This window comes from Notolepis coatsorum (assembly GCF_963971535.1).
Source record: "Notolepis coatsorum genome assembly, chromosome: 2".
In the NCBI taxonomy this organism is placed as follows: Eukaryota; Metazoa; Chordata; class Actinopteri; order Aulopiformes; family Paralepididae; genus Notolepis; species Notolepis coatsorum.
The window spans coordinates 23,022,252-23,043,315 of record NC_140166.1 but is presented as its reverse complement, the minus strand read 5'-3'; the positions used below and the strand labels follow the sequence as shown (position 1 = coordinate 23,043,315).

General features: G+C 43.8%; 1 protein-coding gene across 2 annotated transcripts in view; it reads left to right on the top strand.

Annotated features, from left to right (window-relative positions):
• The window catches only part of arid3c (AT rich interactive domain 3C (BRIGHT-like)), a 211,705-nt gene that overhangs the window by 15,990 nt on the left and 174,651 nt on the right, over positions 1–21,064 (top strand). The window contains exon 3 of one of the 2 annotated variants that reach the window (XM_084308770.1): positions 8,429–8,515. The exons of the other annotated variant lie outside the window; for it this stretch is intronic. Coding sequence (XP_084164896.1) covers positions 8,429–8,515 — 87 coding nt within the window. The remainder of the gene's footprint in view (positions 1–8,428; positions 8,516–21,064) is intronic. 2 annotated transcript variants of the gene reach the window in all.

The following is a 21,064-nucleotide window of genomic DNA, read 5'->3' as shown; positions in this document are numbered from 1 at the left end:
TGACAACGCCGGAGCTGTGAGCTGGATTCGAACAGGCGAATCCAGGTGGGTTTTGAGTTTTGATTTAAAAGACTCGATGGAGGGGGCAGATTTAATGGACATGGGGATGCTGTTCCAGAGGTCAGGGGCTGCGACCGCAAAAGCACGTCCCCCCCTAGACTTGAAGTTAGACCTACGGGTGGTTAGGAGACCCTTATCAGCCGATCTGAGGGCCCTGGCGTTGGTATATGGGGTGAGGAGGTCTGCTAGGTAAGCAGGGGCCTTACCATTTAGGGCTTTGTAAACCAATAAAAGGACCTTGAAGTCTATTCTAAAGCGCACAGGGAGCCAGTGGAGGGAGGCAAGTACAGGGGTGATGTGAACTCTCTTCCGGGTACCTGTGAGCAGTCTAGCGGCAGCGTTTTGGGGGAGTTGTAGACGGGCTATGGTGGATTTATTTAGCCCCAGGTACAGGCTGGAGGCTGCGGTCTCGACTCCCAGAGTCAGCATTGCCTGCGGCTTGGGCCGATTGGCATACTAACTCGTTTGGCTGAGTTAGCGGGAGGGAAATCGTGGGTGGTAATCTGGCGTTGTGGACAGCGACGCCTACAGGTTAGGTCTGGGCGCCTGCTCAGCGAAAGGCAGGAAGTGGTGAAGGCAGCATTCATTCATCTCTGGAGGGAAGGGTTAGGGTTAGTCTCTGGAGGGAAGGGTTAGGGTTAATCTCTGGAGGGAAGGGTTAGGGTTCATCTCTGGAGGGAAGGGTTAGGGTTCATCTCTGGAGGGAAGGGTTAGGGTTAATCTCTGGAGGGAAGGGTTAGGGTTCATCTCTGGAGGGAAGGGTTAGGGGTAGTCTCTGGAGGGAAGGGTTTAGGAGTAGTCTCTGGAGGGAAGGGTTAGGGGTAGTCTCTGGAGGGAAGGGTTAGGGGTAGTCTCTGGAGGGAAGGGTTTAGGAGTAGTCTCTGGAGGGAAGGGTTAGGGGTAGTCTCTGGAGGGAAGGGTGCTGTACCGTCCACACAAGACACTTAAAGGCCAACTTGCAGGTTAAACCCTACTCTTCAATTATGGGTAGTTTATATCATTGGTATCTCATTTCATTAGGGATGCCCCGATCGATCGGCCACCGATCGTTATCGGCCGATAATCAGTATAAATATGCGATCGGTGATCGGTGATAATGCTTTATTTTCGCCGATCGTCAAAACCGATCTCACTCGCTGTCGCTGAGTTCTGTCTCAGACACCGGGTGGTGCGGCGTCTGCTCATCCCTCCAGCCCCTCCCGCACGCATGTAAACACGGGTCTACTCTAGTCTAGTGGGACGGGACACGGGAGGACGGCGTCTCCCTGAGCTAACGTTAGCTTAGCTACCGTTACAAAATGACCCAGTCAACTATTCACTTTTAGTTTAATACATGATGAGGCATTGTCTAACCGAACGGTATCTAGCCGGCCAGCTACCGATAGCTCCTGACATCAACAAACGCTCCAGCAAGTCTAGTAGAGATGTGTATGATACCGGTTAGCTGTTAGCTGTTAGCTCACGTTAGCGCAAGTTAGTTCACTGTTCAAAACGAAATGTCCCATTGAACTAAATAATTCACTGAGGCGTTGTATTAACGTTATATATCCGGCTAGCAGTAGCTACAGATAGCTCCTGATATCAATGTCTTATAACACTGATTCGATGCGTATTTGAGCTGAGGGCTTGCTGAACACAGTAACGTTATACCAATAGGGTCCAGCTGCAGCGCAGGAGAATCCTGGCCGTATCTCGAGGCTACTCGAGTATAGGTCCAGCTGCAGCTCCGGAGAATCCTGGTCGTAGCTGGAGGCTACTAGAGTACACACAGACAGTGGAGCTTGTTGTGTGGTGGCGATGTCTCGCAGATAATACAAGTACAAGTCTAATTATATAATATATATATTTTATAAAAAAAAGAAAAAAAATTATATAACAGCAGGGCTGTGACGTCACTCGAGGCAACTTATGCCATATGCCCATCCGGGTCATAGTACTACTGGCTATATGGCTCTGGCTAACGTTACCCCGCTAACGTTAGCATTATGTCTACTGTCGTGAACCATTTTAGATCGGGGCATGTAGAGGAGTTTGGGGAACGAGTAAAAAAGCGTAGCTTGCCGCTAGCAAGCTACGCGTCGCGGCATGTTGATAGCACAATAATAGCCCACTCTGTGCATCACAGTCACGAAACGGGCTACCACGATAGCTATTAGCTAACTAACGTTAACGTTACAAGCTCAAACACTTTATAACTACTACTATTGTCGTGTCCATAAGTTCCCTGGCAGAATACTTGTGAGGACAAAGGTATACAAAGAGGAGATAACCATTTTAAATCGGGCATTGTTAGGAGTTTCGAGAATGCTGGCTACCAAGCTAAGCTAAGCTACGTTAGCTAACTTAGCTACTAACGTTATATACACAATATGTACAACGACACAATGATTTACATTATTACAAATATGGTAACGTGGTTGTGGCTTTTACAAATAGTGGTTAGCTTTAGAGATTAGGGGTGCACCGATGTATCGGGTATCGGTATCGGCCGATAAGTGCCTTGTTGACTGCTATCGATAAGCTCGAATGTGCCGATGGCAGTAGCCGATAAATTCAGTCACGTCCTGCCAACGGCGCCGCCCCCACTGTCCCCCACACACACACACAAGCTACTGCATCAAAGTTACTACTAAATATTCAACATTCTCTTTTGAGACTCCGCTTCAGACTCTTATCATTTGGCACTAAAAGCTAAACATTGTCACCGATATGGCTGTCCGCAACATGTCATTAATTGTGTACACGAGGTGGTCGCTCAGTGACAACGCTAACATGAGCTAGGTTAGCTAGCATGAGCTACCGGGAGGCAGAAGACTAACGTTACTGGTGAAAATGTGATTTACGTTGGAATACTCCTTTGCCAACTTGCTGTACTTTGCTTGCAGGTCTGCAGCCATTATTGCTGGATTATGAATAGCCCCAACTTTAGCCAACGTAACGTTATGGCTAAACCTTTAACGTTAGATAACGCTAGCTTTCAGTTAGCTGTTCAATGCTAATAACACAACCAAGCGAACCCATTAGAGCTCCCCATCAACACCGCTCTGTCGGGAGGATGGCATTTAAGAAATTATCTGCTGTTAAAATGACACAAACATTCGTTTTGTGGCATTAACGTTATATAGTTAGTAGGGATGGGTACCGAATTCGGTACTTTTGAGGTACCGAACCGAAACACGTCGGTACTACCGAGTATCGAATCAAGTGAGAAACAGATTTTTTTTTTTTTTTTTTTTTTTTTTTTTTTTTACTTTTTTTTTTTTTACTTTTTTCTTTTCATGTCAACGTTCACACGCACAATATATGCTTACCTAGGATTTGACTTGATTCAACAACAAAGCAGTCGGAGCAATGACAAGCCGAAAACTGTCGAAATTGTAGTTATTTGAAGTTTGGATTTTTTTTTTTACGACTGAGGTAGGTAAATAAAATTTCTTGAGACTAAAGTACCGAAAAAAGGTACCGTTGGGTACCGGTATCGATTCACAGGTACCGGTACCGGTATCGGTTCAAATGTGAAAGGTACCCATCCCTAATAGTTAGTGTTACACGTTCAATTACATCAGCATAGTATTTACCCGAAGATAGCAAGCAAGCAAGGCATTATTCCGTTCATAGATCAGTTCCATTCCGTTGCTCATTCCGTACCCAACTACCCATTCTGCAATCTGTTAATAAAGTTTTCAACCAGACAAATGTATAGAAAGGCTTTGTTTTATTATGACATTTGTTGCAGTAAAATCATTGCGTCTCGTTTGGTCATCCTGTGGAGCGCGCTGGTCGGCAGGCACTGCCGGGCAGCTAACGTATTAGCTTGTTGTGGTTCTGACTCGGAGTTGCAAGCAGATCAATGGCGGCATGCCCCGAAGTAGAAAATTAATAAACGCTTGCCGATTGGTGGTAAGAACAGCAGGAGGTGGGTGCTAGCGGTGTGGCGTAATTGGCCGAATCGACTGTCAATCAAAATGGTTCTATTGCATTGGTTGAAAGCTCTGGTTGAGAGAATAGTATCCCTCTGCAGGCCGCCAGACGATACTGGGAGAGTGGTTGAAAGCTCTTGTTGAGAGAATAGTGTCCCTCTGCAGGCCGCCAGACGATACTGGGAGAGTGATACATGGCATGGTGGAATTAATACCATAAACATATTTCTTGATGTTTCCTTTTTTAAGTAAGTAAAGAGGCCTACAAATACAAACATACACATACAAATATACAGTAGTTTCATTAAAGAAAAAAGGATTTTTTTTTTTTTTAATTACAAATACTTATTTTTTGCCACAAGTATCGGTATCGGTGGCCAATTGTCATATCGGTGCGTCCCTATTAGAGATGAATGGCTATGATCACGGAGCAATAGTCTTAGGTGAAACAGAGACTCGGCTAGTAGTAGCATAATTTTTTTCCCCCTCTTCATGAAAGTCAGCGTTGGCCTAGTCACATTGTTTATTGAACAAAAATACAACCTGCAAGTTGACCTTTAAGCAGTGTGGAGTGCAGTGGGGTGGGCTGGAATACCTCCTCTATAGCGCTCTAGCTATTAGATATCCCTGTTGCTAGGATTAACCCTGGGCCAAGTACACAGTATAGCCCCCCCACACACACACACACACACTCTCTGATAGTTATGTTGTTTAACAGTCAACCCCCACACACACACACACACACACCCCACCAGTCCGCCTCTGATAGCTGCAGCTAAGCGCCGTGGCAACCTGAGCAGAGAACGATGTGGCAGTAAGTGTTTGAGTAGCAGAGGAAACGCTTGTTAATGAATATCTGATTCAGTGCCTGGAGGGGGGTTGGGGGCGGGGGGCTCTCACTGGCAAACGTGGGAGAAGACCTCTTCTTTTTTATTCTATTTTATTAATTCTTAAAGAAAGAACCCTGGGCGGCAGGGGGATGGGGCTGAGGGGGGGGGGGGGGGGGGATAGAAACATGATCTGGGTGGGGTGAGGAGGGGAGGGGTAATGTAACATATGTAAATGGCAACTAGCTGACAGGACACACGGCTGGCGGTATACAACTGCTTGCATCTGTCGCAGCTCATGTCATTGATTCATGTGTGTTATGTGTGCGTGTGTGTGCGCGAGAGAGATGGTGTGTATGTTTGCAACCGTGCGTGTTTGTGTGTGTGACTGTGTGTGTGTGAGAGAGTGAACACAGTCGGTATTCCTATGTGTCATGTTGTATAAGTGTTCGACAGTATCACAGCAGCGCTTAGCGGTGTTCCCCAGGGCCCTGTCGCCCCCCCCCTGGATCCAGATTGAGGGTAATCTGGGCCTGTCCCGTCTGATCTGGGCCCCTGCTGCAGAGCCACACAGATCAGGTGTAACATAAGTAAATTAACCCGGCTGCTAATCCTGCTGACCAGGGTGTTTATTTTCATAACGGCCCACAGGCCACGGCTCCACTTAGGCATCTGGTCCTGAAGGGCTAAGGTTGGGAATTCAGTGGTGGGGGGGGGGCGGGGGGGGGTTGATACATCACCATTGAACATCGACATGTACTTCACTGCTGACGCTGCTAAATGCAGGGTGGTCACGGACACGTCACGTTTCAGTTATTCGTTCAAAATCATCCTAATTATGATAAAATGGGATGTCGTTGGTTACATTGATTTGGGGTGATTAAGCCACACGTTGTGCTGTGATTGACCACTATGACTCATTCGTTTAGCATTAGCCTCCATGATTCATTCATTTAGCATTAGCCTCTATGACTCCCATTCATTTAGCATTAGCCCCTATGACCCCCATTCATTTAGCATTAGCCCATATGACTCCCATTCATGTAGCATTAGCCTCTATTACTCCCATTAATTTAGCATTAGCCTCTATGACTCCCATTCATTTAGCATTTTAGCAGTGGTTAAATGTAGCTGATATTGGTTTTGTGATATTCGTGTGATAATTTACCAGAGGAACCAAACCATACTTAAGGCTATTGCAGGTTCTATACGGTATTCAGATGGTAGAGAGAGAGTAAGAGAGAGAGAGAGAGAGAGAGAGAGAGAGAGAGAGAGAGAAAGAGAAAGAGAGATAAAGAGAGAGAGAGGAGCACAAAAGACAAATAAGGATTCCCAGTGATAACTTTTTTTTTGTTTTCAAACACGTTCAGGGCAGATTTGTTTGCATCCGGATGCAAATCCTAGTTCAGTCTCTCTCAGCTGTTATAACCCTTCCTGACGTTCAGCCAACTAACATGATCAACTTTGCATGTCCTTTGCATGAAGTAGCCCATAGACTCTTTGCATTCCCTTTGCATCTTAAAACCCAACTGGGGTCGCATTTGTGGTGTTTATTGCAACTTTGATGTTTAAATGTCAACAGAATGATATGCTTGGTTTAGAAATGCACTTCTGGGATGAGGAAACTGTTGAATAATGTTAAATGTTCCTGGTCAAATCATTCACGTTGAATATGTTTATAATGGCGGGCGTCCATGAGGCTCCCAGGACATCATCTAGGTTTTTCGAAGAGTCCATGACCATGATGCAACGAGCATGGAGCGCTCCTCTTCTGTTGCAGTGAACATGACATGGAGCGCTCCTCTTCTGTTGCAGTGAACATGGAGCGCTCCTCTTCTGTTGCAGTGAACATGGAGCGCTCCTCTTCTGTTGCAGCGAACATGGAGCGCTCCTCTTCTGTTGCAGCGAACATGGAGCGCTCCTCTTCTGTTGCAGTGAACATGGAGTGCTCCTCTTCTGTTGCAGTGAACATGACATGGAGCGCTCCTCTTCTGTTGCAGTGAACATGGAGCGCTCCTCTTCTGTTGCAGTGAACATGGAGCGCTCCTCTTCTGTTGCAGTGAACATGGAGCGCTCCTCTTCTGTTGCAGCGAACATGGAGCGCTCCTCTTCTGTTGCAGCGAACATGGAGCGCTCCTCTTCTGTTGCAGCGAACATGGAGCGCTCCTCCTCTGTTGCAGTGAACATGGAGCGCTCCTCTTCTGTTGCAGTGAACATGGAGCGCTCCTCTTCTGTTGCAGTGAACATGGAGCGCTCCTCTTCTGTTGCAGTGAACATGGAGCGCTCCTCTTCTGTTGCAGTGAACATGGAGCGCTCCTCCTCTGTTGCAGCGAACATGGAGCGCTCCTCTTCTGTTGCAGCGAACATGGAGCGCTCCTCTTCTGTTGCAGTGAACATGGAGCGCTCCTCTTCTGTTGCAGTGAACATGGAGCGCTCCTCTTCTGTTGCAGTGAACATGGAGCGCTCCTCTTCTGTTGCAGCGAACATGGAGCGCTCCTCTTCTGTTGCAGTGAACATGGAGCGCTCCTCTTCTGTTGCAGCGAACATGGAGCGCTCCTCCTCTGTTGCAGTGAACATGGAGCGCTCCTCCTCTGTTGCAGTGAACATGGAGCGCTCCTCTTCTGTTGCAGTGAACATGGAGTGCTCCTCTTCTGTTGCAGTGAACATGGAGCGCTCCTCTTCTGTTGCAGCGAACATGGAGCGCTCCTCCTCTGTTGCAGTGAACATGGAGCGCTCCTCTTCTGTTGCAGCGAACATGGAGCGCTCCTCTTCTGTTGCAGTGAACATGGAGCGCTCCTCTTCCGTTGTCACAGGTAGCCTGCTGTAAGATACATGCCTCTAGCCACTACCCTCCTGTATGGTTAAACCATACCACCACCCCTAGCATGTTGCATTAAACATTGACCACTCACATTCACAAGGACCTCCACATCGGTGGGTAGTTACTCGCTAGCTAGTTACGCTGTGCTAATGTTAGTTGGTTGCTAGCTAGCTAACTACACTGTGCTAATGTTAGTTGGTTGCTAGCTAGCTAACTACACTGTGCTAACATTAATTGGTTGCTAGCTAGCTGGTTATGCTGTGCTAATGTTAGTCGGTTGCTAGCTAGCTAGATATCCTGTGCTAATATTAGTCGGTTGCTAGCTATGCTGTGCTAATGTTAGTCGGTTGCTAGCTAGCTATGCTGTACTAATGTTAGTTGGTTGCTCGCTAGCTAGTTACGCTATGCTAACATTAGCACAGTGTAGCTAGTCCATTTAACGTTAGATGGTTGCTAACTAGCTAGTCACGCTGTGCTAACGTTAGTTGGTTAGGATGGTAGTGGCTAGAAGGCAACACACTGTGCTGGTTACACTGTGGACTCTTGGAGAAACCTAACTGATGCCCCGCTTCATGAACGCCTGCCATCGGATTATCATTTGTGGTTTGTTTGTTTATTTGGTCGTTTTCTTCGCCGTAGCAAATGCGAACGATCGTCTCCTCGCGGTAACGGCCGTCGTTATCAGAGATGCAATACCTTGTTTTCCTGGGTCCTTGTGTTTGCCTTGCTCCCGTGCTCTGGTGTGTTGAGAGAGACTCTCAGAAGGAGATGGTCACCTGTGTCCTCTGACATGTGTTCAGTCAGGACGAGCTGTCCCGCCCGCAGAGAGGAAACCGGGGAACGCAAGCGTCGGTATTGGCGGCGGCTCGGCGTCGCTGATTCAAGAGGTCAGTAAAAACCACCACCACCGTTTCCCGCAACCCCCCCCCCCCCTTCCAACCCCCCAACCTTAGATCAAAACCCCACTAACAAACACCTCCACCGGGCCGGCGGCACATCAGTCACTGTCTCACCGGGTTCACATGGTAACGCCGTTATGATCTGGTGATATGGTTGGTATATACAACTCTGTTGTTTGAATGGATGGTTCGACAAGCACATAATTTACTCAATATTTGAAATATGAATTTTTTTTCTAAATGTTTCTGAGTTTGGTTCAATACCATCACCAACATTCCCATGCACTCCAAGCAAATCAAATGGATTTATTTTCCAAACACAATTCAGCATGTGAACGGATATCGTGATATGTACCGATAGGGCTGGGCGATAAGACTACAATATCAATATTTATCTTATTTTTGTCATCATAAGGATATTTGACTATATTTAGTTTTCCAGTACAAATTACAGTAAGGATCTTTTTTATTATTAACTTTTTTATTTATTTATTTTTTAAACATAACATAAAATTAGACACACAAGCATTAATAGTAAACATCCAATGTAAATCACAGGACTATACATTCCATTTGAATCAATATAAATGTAGTTTACGAGATATATACCTAATACTTGCTATCTAATACAATACATACATTATGCTCTTGCTCGCTCTCCCCCCCCCGGGCCCCCACTTGGATAATCCATCCATTTTCATGCGTTTCTAACCAGGCACTACAATTCATATGCTAGCCTTTATTCTCTCCACCACTTCTAACCAGATTGCAATGTTGGTTTCACTGACACCTAAAATTCTTGCTGTAGATATCTCTAGATAAATCACATCGAGATAAGTAAGAACCCATACCTTCCGGCACATTTTATCCGGTTGAATCCATCGTGATGCTATCAGCTTTTTAGCAGCTGTGAGACCGGATAAAACTAATCTCTTTAGCTGTATAGGGGCTGCAAACTGAAAAACATCATTCAACAGCAATACAGAGGGGTGTACAGGTATGTTCAGAAATAAGAATTCTGATAATTGCTGGGTCACTTCTTCCCAGAATATCTTAACCGGTGGGCAATCCCAATACATGTGCATAAATGTACCCTCATCCCCATTTGTACATAAGGAACATAGAGAATCTTGTCTAAGTCCCATTCTGTTCAATCTTATAGGAGTCAGGTATGTCCTATGAATATAATTAAGATTAATTTGTTGATGGTCCGGGTTGCGTGACGCAATTAGAACGTTTGCCCAGACTTCTTGCCAATCAAAATCTATTTCCAAGTCTGGTATATCCCTCCTCCAGACTGAGTCTAGGGGAAGGATTCCATACGAAGACGTTAGTAAGTGATGATAAAAATCAGATACGAAGCCTCTCGATGTCTCTCTTTCATAGAAGAATTTGTGATATCTGTGGTGCTCAATTGGTATCCTTAATGGGACTCCATGAGCCTTCAAACATTCCAATAACTGTGCGTAAAAATAATATGTGGAACTGGTGAGGTTAAATTTGTTATGTATATCTTGATAGCTACAAAAACCCTGTTTGTTGAAAACATCTCCCAATGTATGTATGCCCTGCTTTTCCCATTTGGGGTATCTGATAGGTCGTTTTCCAATAAGGAGTGCATTGTTATTGAATAGGGGAGTATGGCTTTGCCATTTATGTTGGTTAGAATATTTTTTTTTGTTTCACGCCATATCCGAATCACATGTGTAATACTTTTTTTTTTATTAACTTACAATCTATATACAGTATATATATACAGTATATATATATATATATATATATATATATATATATATATATATATATATATATATATATATATATATATATATATATATATATATATTGTAGATGACAGTATAGTGAAATGGATCCATGATGGTATATACCTTCATCTCTATAGCTCCCAGACCTAGTATGTACTGATATCAGGTGTGTGTGCGTGTATCGCTCAGCCCTCCCCCATTTATGATCTACTAGTTCACATACCACCAGAACCCCCCCTCTGTTTAGCTCTGATTGACAAGTGTAGCGTCAGACTAACAATAGCTGACTGGTCATGTTTCCACTGTGCCCCTCCCCCCTCCCCTCCGCTGTCTGAAAGACAATACCCTCTCGGCTGATAAAGAAGTGTGAGCTGACACTGAGCACCGAGCGGGAGCTTCAAGTCAATCCAATAATCAACAGCCATCCATAAGATGGAGTCAGGGGGAAGGGTCTGGTTACAGCTACAGGAGAGCCGTGTGGAGGAGCTGCCTTCAGATAGGATGTTCATCTACCCTCAGATAGGATGTTCATCTACCCTCAGATAGGATGTTCATCTACCTTCAGATAGGATGTTCATCTACCTTCAGATAGGATGTTCATCTACCCTCAGATAGGATGTTCATCTACCCTCAGATAGGATGTACCCTCAGATAGGATGTACCCTCAGATAGGATGTTCATCTACCCTCAGATAGGATGTTCATCTACCTTCAGATAGGATGTTCATCTACCCTCAGATAGGATGTAAGTCTACCCTCAGATAGGATGTTCATCTACTCTCAGATAGGATGTTCATCTACCCTCAGATAGGATGTTCATCTACCCTCCGATAGGATGTTCATCTACCCTCAGATAGGATGTTCATCTACCCTCAGATAGGATGTTCATCTACCTTCAGATAGGATGTTCATCTACCTTCAGATAGGATGTTCATCTACCCTCAGATAGGATGTTCATCTACCCTCAGATAGGATATTCATCTACCTTCAGATAGGATGTTCATCTACCTTCAGATAGGATGTTCATCTACCCTCAGATAGGATGTTCATCTACCCTCAGATAGGATGTTCATCTACCCTCAGATAGGATGTTCATCTACCCTCAGATAGGATGTTCATCTACCCTCATATAGGATGTTCATCTACCCTCAGATAGGATGTTCATCTACTCTCAGATAGGATGTTCATCTACCCTCAGATAGGATGTTCATCTACCTTCAGATAAGATGTTCATCTACCCTCAGATAGGATGTTCATCTACTCTCAGATAGGATGTTCATCTACTCTCAGATAGGATGTTCATCTACCCTCAGATAGGATGTTCATCTACCCTCAGATAGGATGTTCATCTACCCTCAGATAGGATGTTCATCTACCCTCAGATAGGATGTTCATCTACCTTCAGATAGGATGTAAGTCTACCTTTAGATAGGATGTTCATCTACCCTCAGATAGGATGTAAGTCTACCTTCAGATAGGATGTTCATCTACCCTCAGATAGGATGTTCATCTACCCTCAGATAGGATGTAAGTCTACCTTCAGATATGATGTTCATCTACCCTCAGATAGGATGTTCATCTACCCTCAGATAGGATGTTCATCTACCCTCAGATAGGATGTAAGTCTACCTTCAGATAGGATGTTCATCTACTCTCAGATAGGATGTTCATCTACTCTCAGATAGGATGTTCATCTACTCTCAGATAGGATGTTCATCTACCCTCAGATAGGATGTATATCTACCCTCAGATAGGATGTTCATCTACCCTCAGATAGGGTGTTCATCTACCCTCAGATAGGAGGATGTAAGTCTACCTTCAGATAGGATGTTCATCTACTCTCAGATAGGATGTTCATCTACCCTCAGATAGGATGTTCATCTACCCTCAGATAGGATGTTCATCTACCTTCAGATAGGATGTTCATCTACCTTCAGATAGGATGTGTTCATCTACCTTCAGATAGGATGTTCATCTACCTTCAGATAGGATGTTCATCTACCTTCAGATAGGATGTTCATCTACCCTCAGATAGGATGTTCATCTACCCTCAGATAGGATGTACCCTCAGATAGGATGTACCCTCAGATAGGATGTTCATCTACCCTCAGATAGGATGTTCATCTACCTTCAGATATGATGTTCATCTACCCTCAGATAGGATGTAAGTCTACCCTCAGATAGGATGTTCATCTACTCTCAGATAGGATGTTCATCTACCCTCAGATAGGATGTTCATCTACCCTCCGATAGGATGTTCATCTACCCTCAGATAGGATGTTCATCTACCCTCAGATAGGATGTTCATCTACCTTCAGATAGGATGTTCATCTACCTTCAGATAGGATGTTCATCTACCCTCAGATAGGATGTTCATCTACCCTCAGATAGGATATTCATCTACCTTCAGATAGGATGTTCATCTACCTTCAGATAGGATGTTCATCTACCCTCAGATAGGATGTTCATCTACCCTCAGATAGGATGTTCATCTACCCTCAGATAGGATGTTCATCTACCCTCAGATAGGATGTTCATCTACCCTCAGATAGGATGTTCATCTACCCTCATATAGGATGTTCATCTACCCTCAGATAGGATGTTCATCTACTCTCAGATAGGATGTTCATCTACCCTCAGATAGGATGTTCATCTACCTTCAGATAGGATGTTCATCTACCCTCAGATAGGATGTTCATCTACTCTCAGATAGGATGTTCATCTACTCTCAGATAGGATGTTCATCTACCCTCAGATAGGATGTTCATCTACCCTCAGATAGGATGTTCATCTACCCTCAGATAGGATGTTCATCTACCCTCAGATAGGATGTAAGTCTACCTTCAGATATGATGTTCATCTACCTTCAGATAGGATGTTCATCTACCCTCAGATAGGATGTTCATCTACCTTCAGATAGGATGTAAGTCTACCTTTAGATAGGATGTTCATCTACCCTCAGATAGGATGTAAGTCTACCTTCAGATAGGATGTTCATCTACCCTCAGATAGGATGTTCATCTACCCTCAGATAGGATGTAAGTCTACCTTCAGATATGATGTTCATCTACCCTCAGATAGGATGTTCATCTACCCTCAGATAGGATGTTCATCTACCCTCAGATAGGATGTAAGTCTACCTTCAGATAGGATGTTCATCTACCCTCAGATAGGATGTTCATCTACCCTCAGATAGGATGTTCATCTACCCTCAGATAGGATGTTCATCTACCCTCAGATAGGATGTTCATCTACCTTCAGATAGGATGTTCATCTACCCTCAGATAGGATGTTCATCTACCCTCAGATAGGATGTAAGTCTACCTTCAGATAGGATGTTCATCTACTCTCAGATAGGATGTTCATCTACTCTCAGATAGGATGTTCATCTACTCTCAGATAGGATGTTCATCTACCCTCAGATAGGATGTTCATCTACCCTCAGATAGGATGTTCATCTACCCTCAGATAGGGTGTTCATCTACCCTCAGATAGGAGGATGTAAGTCTACCTTCAGATAGGATGTTCATCTACTCTCAGATAGGATGTTCATCTACCCTCAGATAGGATGTTCATCTACCCTCAGATAGGATGTTCATCTACCTTCAGATAGGATGTTCATCTACCTTCAGATAGGATGCACATTCGGTTTGTGTGGATTCAGTGTTTATTATAGTATATAGTATAGTGTCAAATAGGGCTGCTATTGAAATTAGTTAACTGTATTTATGTCAATATATACAGTACGTTTCATCCACTAGTCTGTGATAAAGCCGGGTTCTGGTTTAGTCTGATCTATAGTTCATTAATAATGATGAAGGTTCTCATTGGGAAGGACTACTTAAGTGTTCCTTTATTGACCCCCTTGGGGAAATTCAGGTGACATAGCAGCATGGGGGAGGGGGGGGGGGGGGTGTACAGGCAGGAAAGATAATAATATAAATGGCTAATAATAATAATAGAGTCGAACTTTCAACTGTTTACTAGCACTGCAGTACCACGATTTTCATCCACATGAAACTAGTCAAGGAAAACGACTATGGTTGCAGGACATTTTGATTGTCACACGTCAACTTGATTTACATTTTATTATTATTATTATTATTATTATTATTATTATTATTATTATTATTATTATTATTATTATTATTTGTTTGAATGAATTGAACTATTGTTCACTGTAAGCATTAGGGCCTCAGGGTTTTACATTTTCCCTCATCAAAGTGAGAGAACCACTCAAAATCTCCCAACGGTCAACTGACCAATCCCTGTCCGGGAACTGATCAATCCCAGAATTCCACAGCCATGTGCAACGGCATTCCCCATCTCCCCACCAGAAACCACACCTTCCCAAGCCTTCCCATGATCCTCTCCTAACCCTGGCGACAGGGAGGCCGGTCCTCTCGTATCTTTTTCTTCAAACCTTTATTTCAACTCGTAAGACACGTTTGGTTACCCTCATTCACAGAGAAGACGAGCTTACAAAACCGGTTTATCAGCCAGTTCATACATATAGGCACAATGAATAAGAATAAACAACGCAGCAAGAGAAGGAAGCACCTCCAGCTTCAGAGTCAGTCAGAGGGCATTCTAGGTGTTGGAAGCATCAAAGAAAAAGCAGTTTTCAACCAGTCATTTGAACGTATAGAATAGGTTACAAGATTCCATTCCAACAGTGATGTGAAGCTTATCAATAAGGGCTTTAAAATAAACAAATACCGATGATAGTTACGCCTCTCAACCAGAGAAGGGTGGGGGGGGGGTGATCATTCGTGGGCCATCCGACTAAAGTAATTAGCATGCCGCTACACCCCTCTGCAACAGGGCTCAACTCGCACACAGACGCTAAAAGACTCCCGGTTGAAATGCAGCGAGGGGGTCGAAGGTGACGAGAGCGCCGGGGAGGGTGGCGCTACCAAAACGGATAGAAAAAAACACAGAGACGGTTCCTGTGCAAGATCCTCAAGATGTTTACTTAGGAGACGGCCTCTGCGCCCTCCCCGGGCAGTAAAGATGATTTATCTACTCAGATGGGAAATATGAGGTATTTCAAATGAAAACACGGCGAGCTGTGTTTGCTCTGAGGCTCTGCTCGTGTTGTAGCTCTGTCTCCTCTACGTGTCGTAGGACAAGTAATGCCCCGGCGAAGACAGGGGGGAGAGACGTTCGAGGAGTTATTGACTGACTTCTGCACGTTGAGCAACACTGATCTACATAAACGAGAAAATACCAAGTAGAGTTTGGTCACATTATTGTAAAGCGGACAGGGCTGGCAGGTCACATATTGTAGAGCGGACAGGGCTGGCAGGTCACATATTGTAGAGCGGACAGGGCTGGCAGGTCACATATTGTAGAGCGGACAGGGCTGGCAGGTCACATATTGTAGAGAGGACAGGGGACAGTATTAGTATATACAGTATTAGTATTGAAATTATTCATGCAACTGTGGTACTTGCGTAACGAAAACGTGCACAAGTTTGAACTGTGCTTGAACTGTGTTCCTCTACTAGTCTAAGACCCATGGTGATCACCTTGTGAGAATACCGGCTTGAATAGCTCCCAGCTCTGACAAATGGACCGATTTCAAACAAACTCTGAATGAAACGTATCGACAACAGGAGCCGCATCGTCTGCTGTGCCATTATATGACCGACCGTCACCATATCTAATAGAATGTGTAACCTGACCTTCATAGAACAATGAGTTGAAAACCCATGGTAGATCTTTCTTCCTTTCTGTTTTTCTTCTTCTGCTCACGTAGGCGTTGAAAGAGAGATTACTCCGGCAAGCGCTCCTGTCTGAAAGAGAGAAAAAATGGAATTGTTTGATTGTGTTTATCGGGTCTTTTGCGCGGAGTGTATTCCCCCCCCCCCCCAGATTTCTGTTGTCACGCATCGTCACGGCTCAAGGTCACCCTCACATCTCATTAACAATAGACTGACAAAGAGAAGAAAGAGTGTTTTCATGCCTCTAGAAAAACATTAAAAAAAATAGTGGTTCCCTGGCTTTGACCCTTCATGGAACAACCGTTCACCAATCTAACGATTCCAACGTCCGTCGTTTCGGTTTGATTCTATCGGGTTAGCGATTCCTACCGTGTAAAACCTCACTGAACGCTGGACATTGTGCATCAATGTGTCCTTTTGTTTAAGAGAAATGTCCCGCTTGAATTCCAGGCCTTATTGGCACAGGGAAATGACTCGACTTCGGCAGGCGAGGTTCTTTGTCCCAGTTTGCTTATGGAACAGCTCGATGCGAGCGTCGGGACGCCTAGGAGAGCAAGAAACGGGAGGAGAAAAGACGAGAGAGAGAGAGAGAGAGAGAGAGAGAGAGAGAGAGAGAGAGAGGGAGGGGGGCACATGATAGACACTGGGTGATTAATACTATCAAAACCCATATCCGTTGTCATCTCAACTGTGATCTAGAGGAGACACCCTCGTCCCTCCTCGCTCATGAGGGTCGGCGAGGCAATCAGTGGATTCAGATTGAAGTGTGGTTGAAATCAATACAAACCAGATATAGTCGCTAATGTGCTTATGGATCCCTCCGTGCGAAAAAGGAAACAGTTGGACTTCCCCTCTTTGTTCCTCCCTCCTCGGATTGCTTGAAAAAACATGTTGCACAAATGGAGGAAAGTCGACGGGGGTCCGCGGGAGAGCTTTAATTTATGTCTTGAGCTCTGCGGGGGGTGGCTGCGGGGGGTGGATGTGGAGGGGTAAGGACCATGGGGAAATAAGTTGGTCACTTTGATTTGTCCACAACTGAGAAAGGAATAAAAATGGAGCTCCTTATGAAAACATACAGTACCTGCCCCGTGGTTCCATGTCTTTCTGCCCGAGAGTCTTTATGGCTCAGCAATGACACGGTTAAATAAAGAGATCTGGGGTCATTATTCAAGGGGCTCTCAAAAAAGGCGACCGCCTCCATCAGTGGCGTGAGGACATTATCCCATTTTCCCCAGAATAAGATCTAACGATGTTAAATAGAATTTTGACACGTTAATGGATTTGTTTTCCTTACCAATCTCATCCGCGGCCCCCACATCGGGGCTCCTGACAAATGTCTTGGCGCTAGTAGGAACTGTGCACGTGCGCGGGGAAAAGATTATTCAGCCCGACTCACACAGGGATGAAAAATCAATATTGACCTCGTTGGAAAAAAGCCAAGGGAGGCCTATATAATTTGTGAGGGAGTCAGCACTCGGGGTGGGGGGGTGCCCTTGTTTTTGGCGTCAGGCAGTACCCATGAGATCTGAAGAGGAAGGGGTGTGGGGGGACGATCTCGAACTAATAAAAGTTTATACCAGATAACAAAGAGGGCGACACTGAGGCCCCTGAACCGCCAACAACAATCCTCCTGTTTTCTCCTCGTATCTGGTCTTAAAACGCGTCCGTGAGACTCGGCTCGGGGCAGAGGCAGGCGGTCAGTCCGTCAGTCAGTCCGTCAGTCAGTCGGTCGGTCAGTCGATTGGACGCCGGCCAGAGAGAAGATGACAATCGTACAGAGTACAGGGAGGTACGTTTTTACAGTATTCCATCAAGGAGCCCATTTCTAAATTGGTCTCAGTTGTTGTACTTGTGTTTCACACGTCGTTGGCGTGCGGCCGTCGGACATACTATCTCTGCGACTGTGGCTTTAAGAATGTGGCCTGGTGTAATGCGAGCCTCTTTAATCAGCGTGCACTCCTGTGAAATCTAACATGGGCTCGCTGACACTTTGTTTCTGTTTGACATAAGCACAATCCGACGGCCTCTGACCTACTTGCAGCGCCCGCTGCCCAACGAAACGCTCGCTCAGACCTCCCTGGATTCCTCCCTTACTTGGTCAGAGATCAACTAAGGAGATCAACCGGGAGATTAAAACAACAGATTAGCCATCGAGCACATGAGGTTACTGCGGCTTAATGCGAAAAAGGGTGTCGGTCCAGGCGGTCGGTCGATCCCTGGATCGTTCCGAATATAAAGCACAAAACGGACCATGAAAACTTTGCGTACGCGCAGTCGGTGCGGTTAGCATCCGTCAGTACATGGAGACGGGTGCTGAAATGAGACTAACTGTGTTTTTATTGAGGTGTCATGGTGCTGAGTCCTCCATATGGCTATTAACACATCATGCCAGCTTATCAGCTTGCTAACATCCCTCCATGTGGTAATCCCACATGCATTTGCCGCGTTGCCTGCGGTGACGCCGTTTGCCCAGGGAGCTGTAGGGCGGCTTCACGTGCGCCAGACGGTGACGTAGGTTTTTGGGTCCTATCTCGTCAATAATTCAGAGCAGTGGGCGTTGATGGAGAGAAGGATTAAGCAGCCGTTCCCTTTTTGTCTTCCGCTATGTCACCCTCACATCCTACACCTGCTTCTCCTGTAGGCTACCTGTACCTATAAAAAATTACTCAAATATAAGGTGATACATAAATATAAAACCTCATTATTATCCTAGTTATATTTTATCTAAAACATAGCTGTGTTCAAATAGTGACAAAGGGAAAAAGAAAAACATATATATAAAAAAAAAAAACATAAATAAATGTGTATACGTTTTGTACATAAAACTATGAAACGTTTGTAACCTTTGCTAAATGATATACTGAATTGTGTTTCTTCTTTGTATTTAAATTTTGTGTGTAAATAGTGTAATGTAATGTAAATAGTGTAATGTAATGTAAAAAGGGCTTCAGCCTACACCTTTTCGGTAATTTTTATTTTTTTGTTTTTTTGGAAGTTCTACTACTATGATTTGTAAAGAAAAAAGAAAAAAAATACCAAAATAAAAGCATTCATTCATTCATTCATACATCTGTGTATATTCTGTATATAACTCCTCTACATCTGTGTATCTTCTATACAGTAACTCCTCTACATCTGTGTATATTCTGTATATAACTCCTCTACATCTGTGTATCTTCTATACAGTAACTCCTCTACATCTGTGTATATTCTGTATATAACTCCTCTACATCTGTGTATATTCTGTATATAACTGCAGCCTGCTCTACCTCTGTGTATATTCTGTATATAACTGCTCTACCTCTATATACTGTATATTCTGTATATAACTGCTCTACCTCCATATACTGTATATTCTGTATATAACTCCTCTACCTCCATATACTGTATATTCTGTATAACTCCTCAACCTCTATATATAGACTGTGTATAAAGTCATTGTATCCTGTACAGCATATATACCGGTATAGATCTTTTTTCGCACCCTGTGAATATATATGATGTATTCCTTTCCACTTCCTGTATATTGTGTACAGCAGTGACACGTCTTCAGTTTGAACTCTTTTTGTCTCTCCGCTGCATTGACACAAAACCTCAAACACTTCTCTATATTTAAAAAAAAAAGTACTTAAGTTAATTAACTGCTTCTGATTCTGATTGTGTTATTGCTAGACATCTGAATGTATATGTCATGTCATAACATGTGATTCATAGGTCTGGACCGTTGTGATTCTTTGAATCTTCTTAAGGAGCCGCACCTCTTTATTCATCGTCAAGATGCAGTAGTTGACGTGTGTGTTTAGGCCAACAAACTCAATCTAAATCTCCTCTAAGACGGCCCTGAAAACTGATCTGTTCACGAAGGCATAATTATGGCCTCTAGTCGTCTCCCTGTCATTTATTGTTATTATTTATTTAGTTAATTCCTTATGTGTCTTCTTTGTTGCCTGTAAATTGTCCTTGGGTTTCTTGAAAGACGCTATATAAATCCAAGTTAATAATAATAATAATAATAATAATAATAATTAATAATAATAATAATAATAATAATAATAATAATAATAATAATAATAATAATAATAATAATAATAATAATAATAATAATAATAATAATAATAATAATAATAATAATAATAATACATCAATCAAGTCAATGATTAATTATATTGATAGTGGATAACCTATGGTTGCTTTTGTGAATCTTTTCTACTTCTTGTCAATAAAGCTAGTTCAAATCTTTTTATATATATATATATAAATTTTCCTTTAAATTTTTCATTTATTTCATTTTCTGCCAGAGACAAATTCACCATCCCTTCTCATGCAATAGAAACAATAAGGATAGATGGTGATACAGTTATCTCACTGTTATCCTTCTACTGCACACTATCATTCCAATCTCCACCGCAGTGGGATTTCAAAAGGCATCTTAACCAGACTGTTAGAGCCGACCGGACCGTGTCCAGACCCACACGTGTGCTGGACTTGCATATGGCTGACGTATTACTTAATAAAGCCGCATTGAACTACAGCTGCTTCTGTCACACTCACCGCTCTCCTGGGAGGGAATGTGGACGGATGAGGTTTAGAGCAGTCAACCTGATACAGTGAAGTTATCTTAGTTTCAATGACTTACAGTATGTTTACCGGAGGCTGCGGCTGAATTACTAATCCGACTCAAGCACTTTTGGACTGTTGTACCTTGTTAACTTCCCCTGCGCGCCAAAACGGACGATTCAGTCGCTATTTTAAGACGCTCCTAAACACCCTGCCTTTACTCAGACTTTTATTTGATTTGTTAAGGGTCGCTGTTATTATGGTTGATGTATTTGTTATGGTGACGTTGCTCCTTTTTGTCTCGTTATTATTTTGATCAAGAACATGCCAACATTTTGGGAAATTATCTTATTGTCTTCTCCAGAGAGAGACAAGAAGATAGATACCAGTTTCCTCTCTGTTTGTTCAGTAGAAAGCTATCTGTTTGCACATTAGCCTAGCCTAGCACAATGAATGGAAATGGACATGGCCGGTTAGCCTAGGCATTGT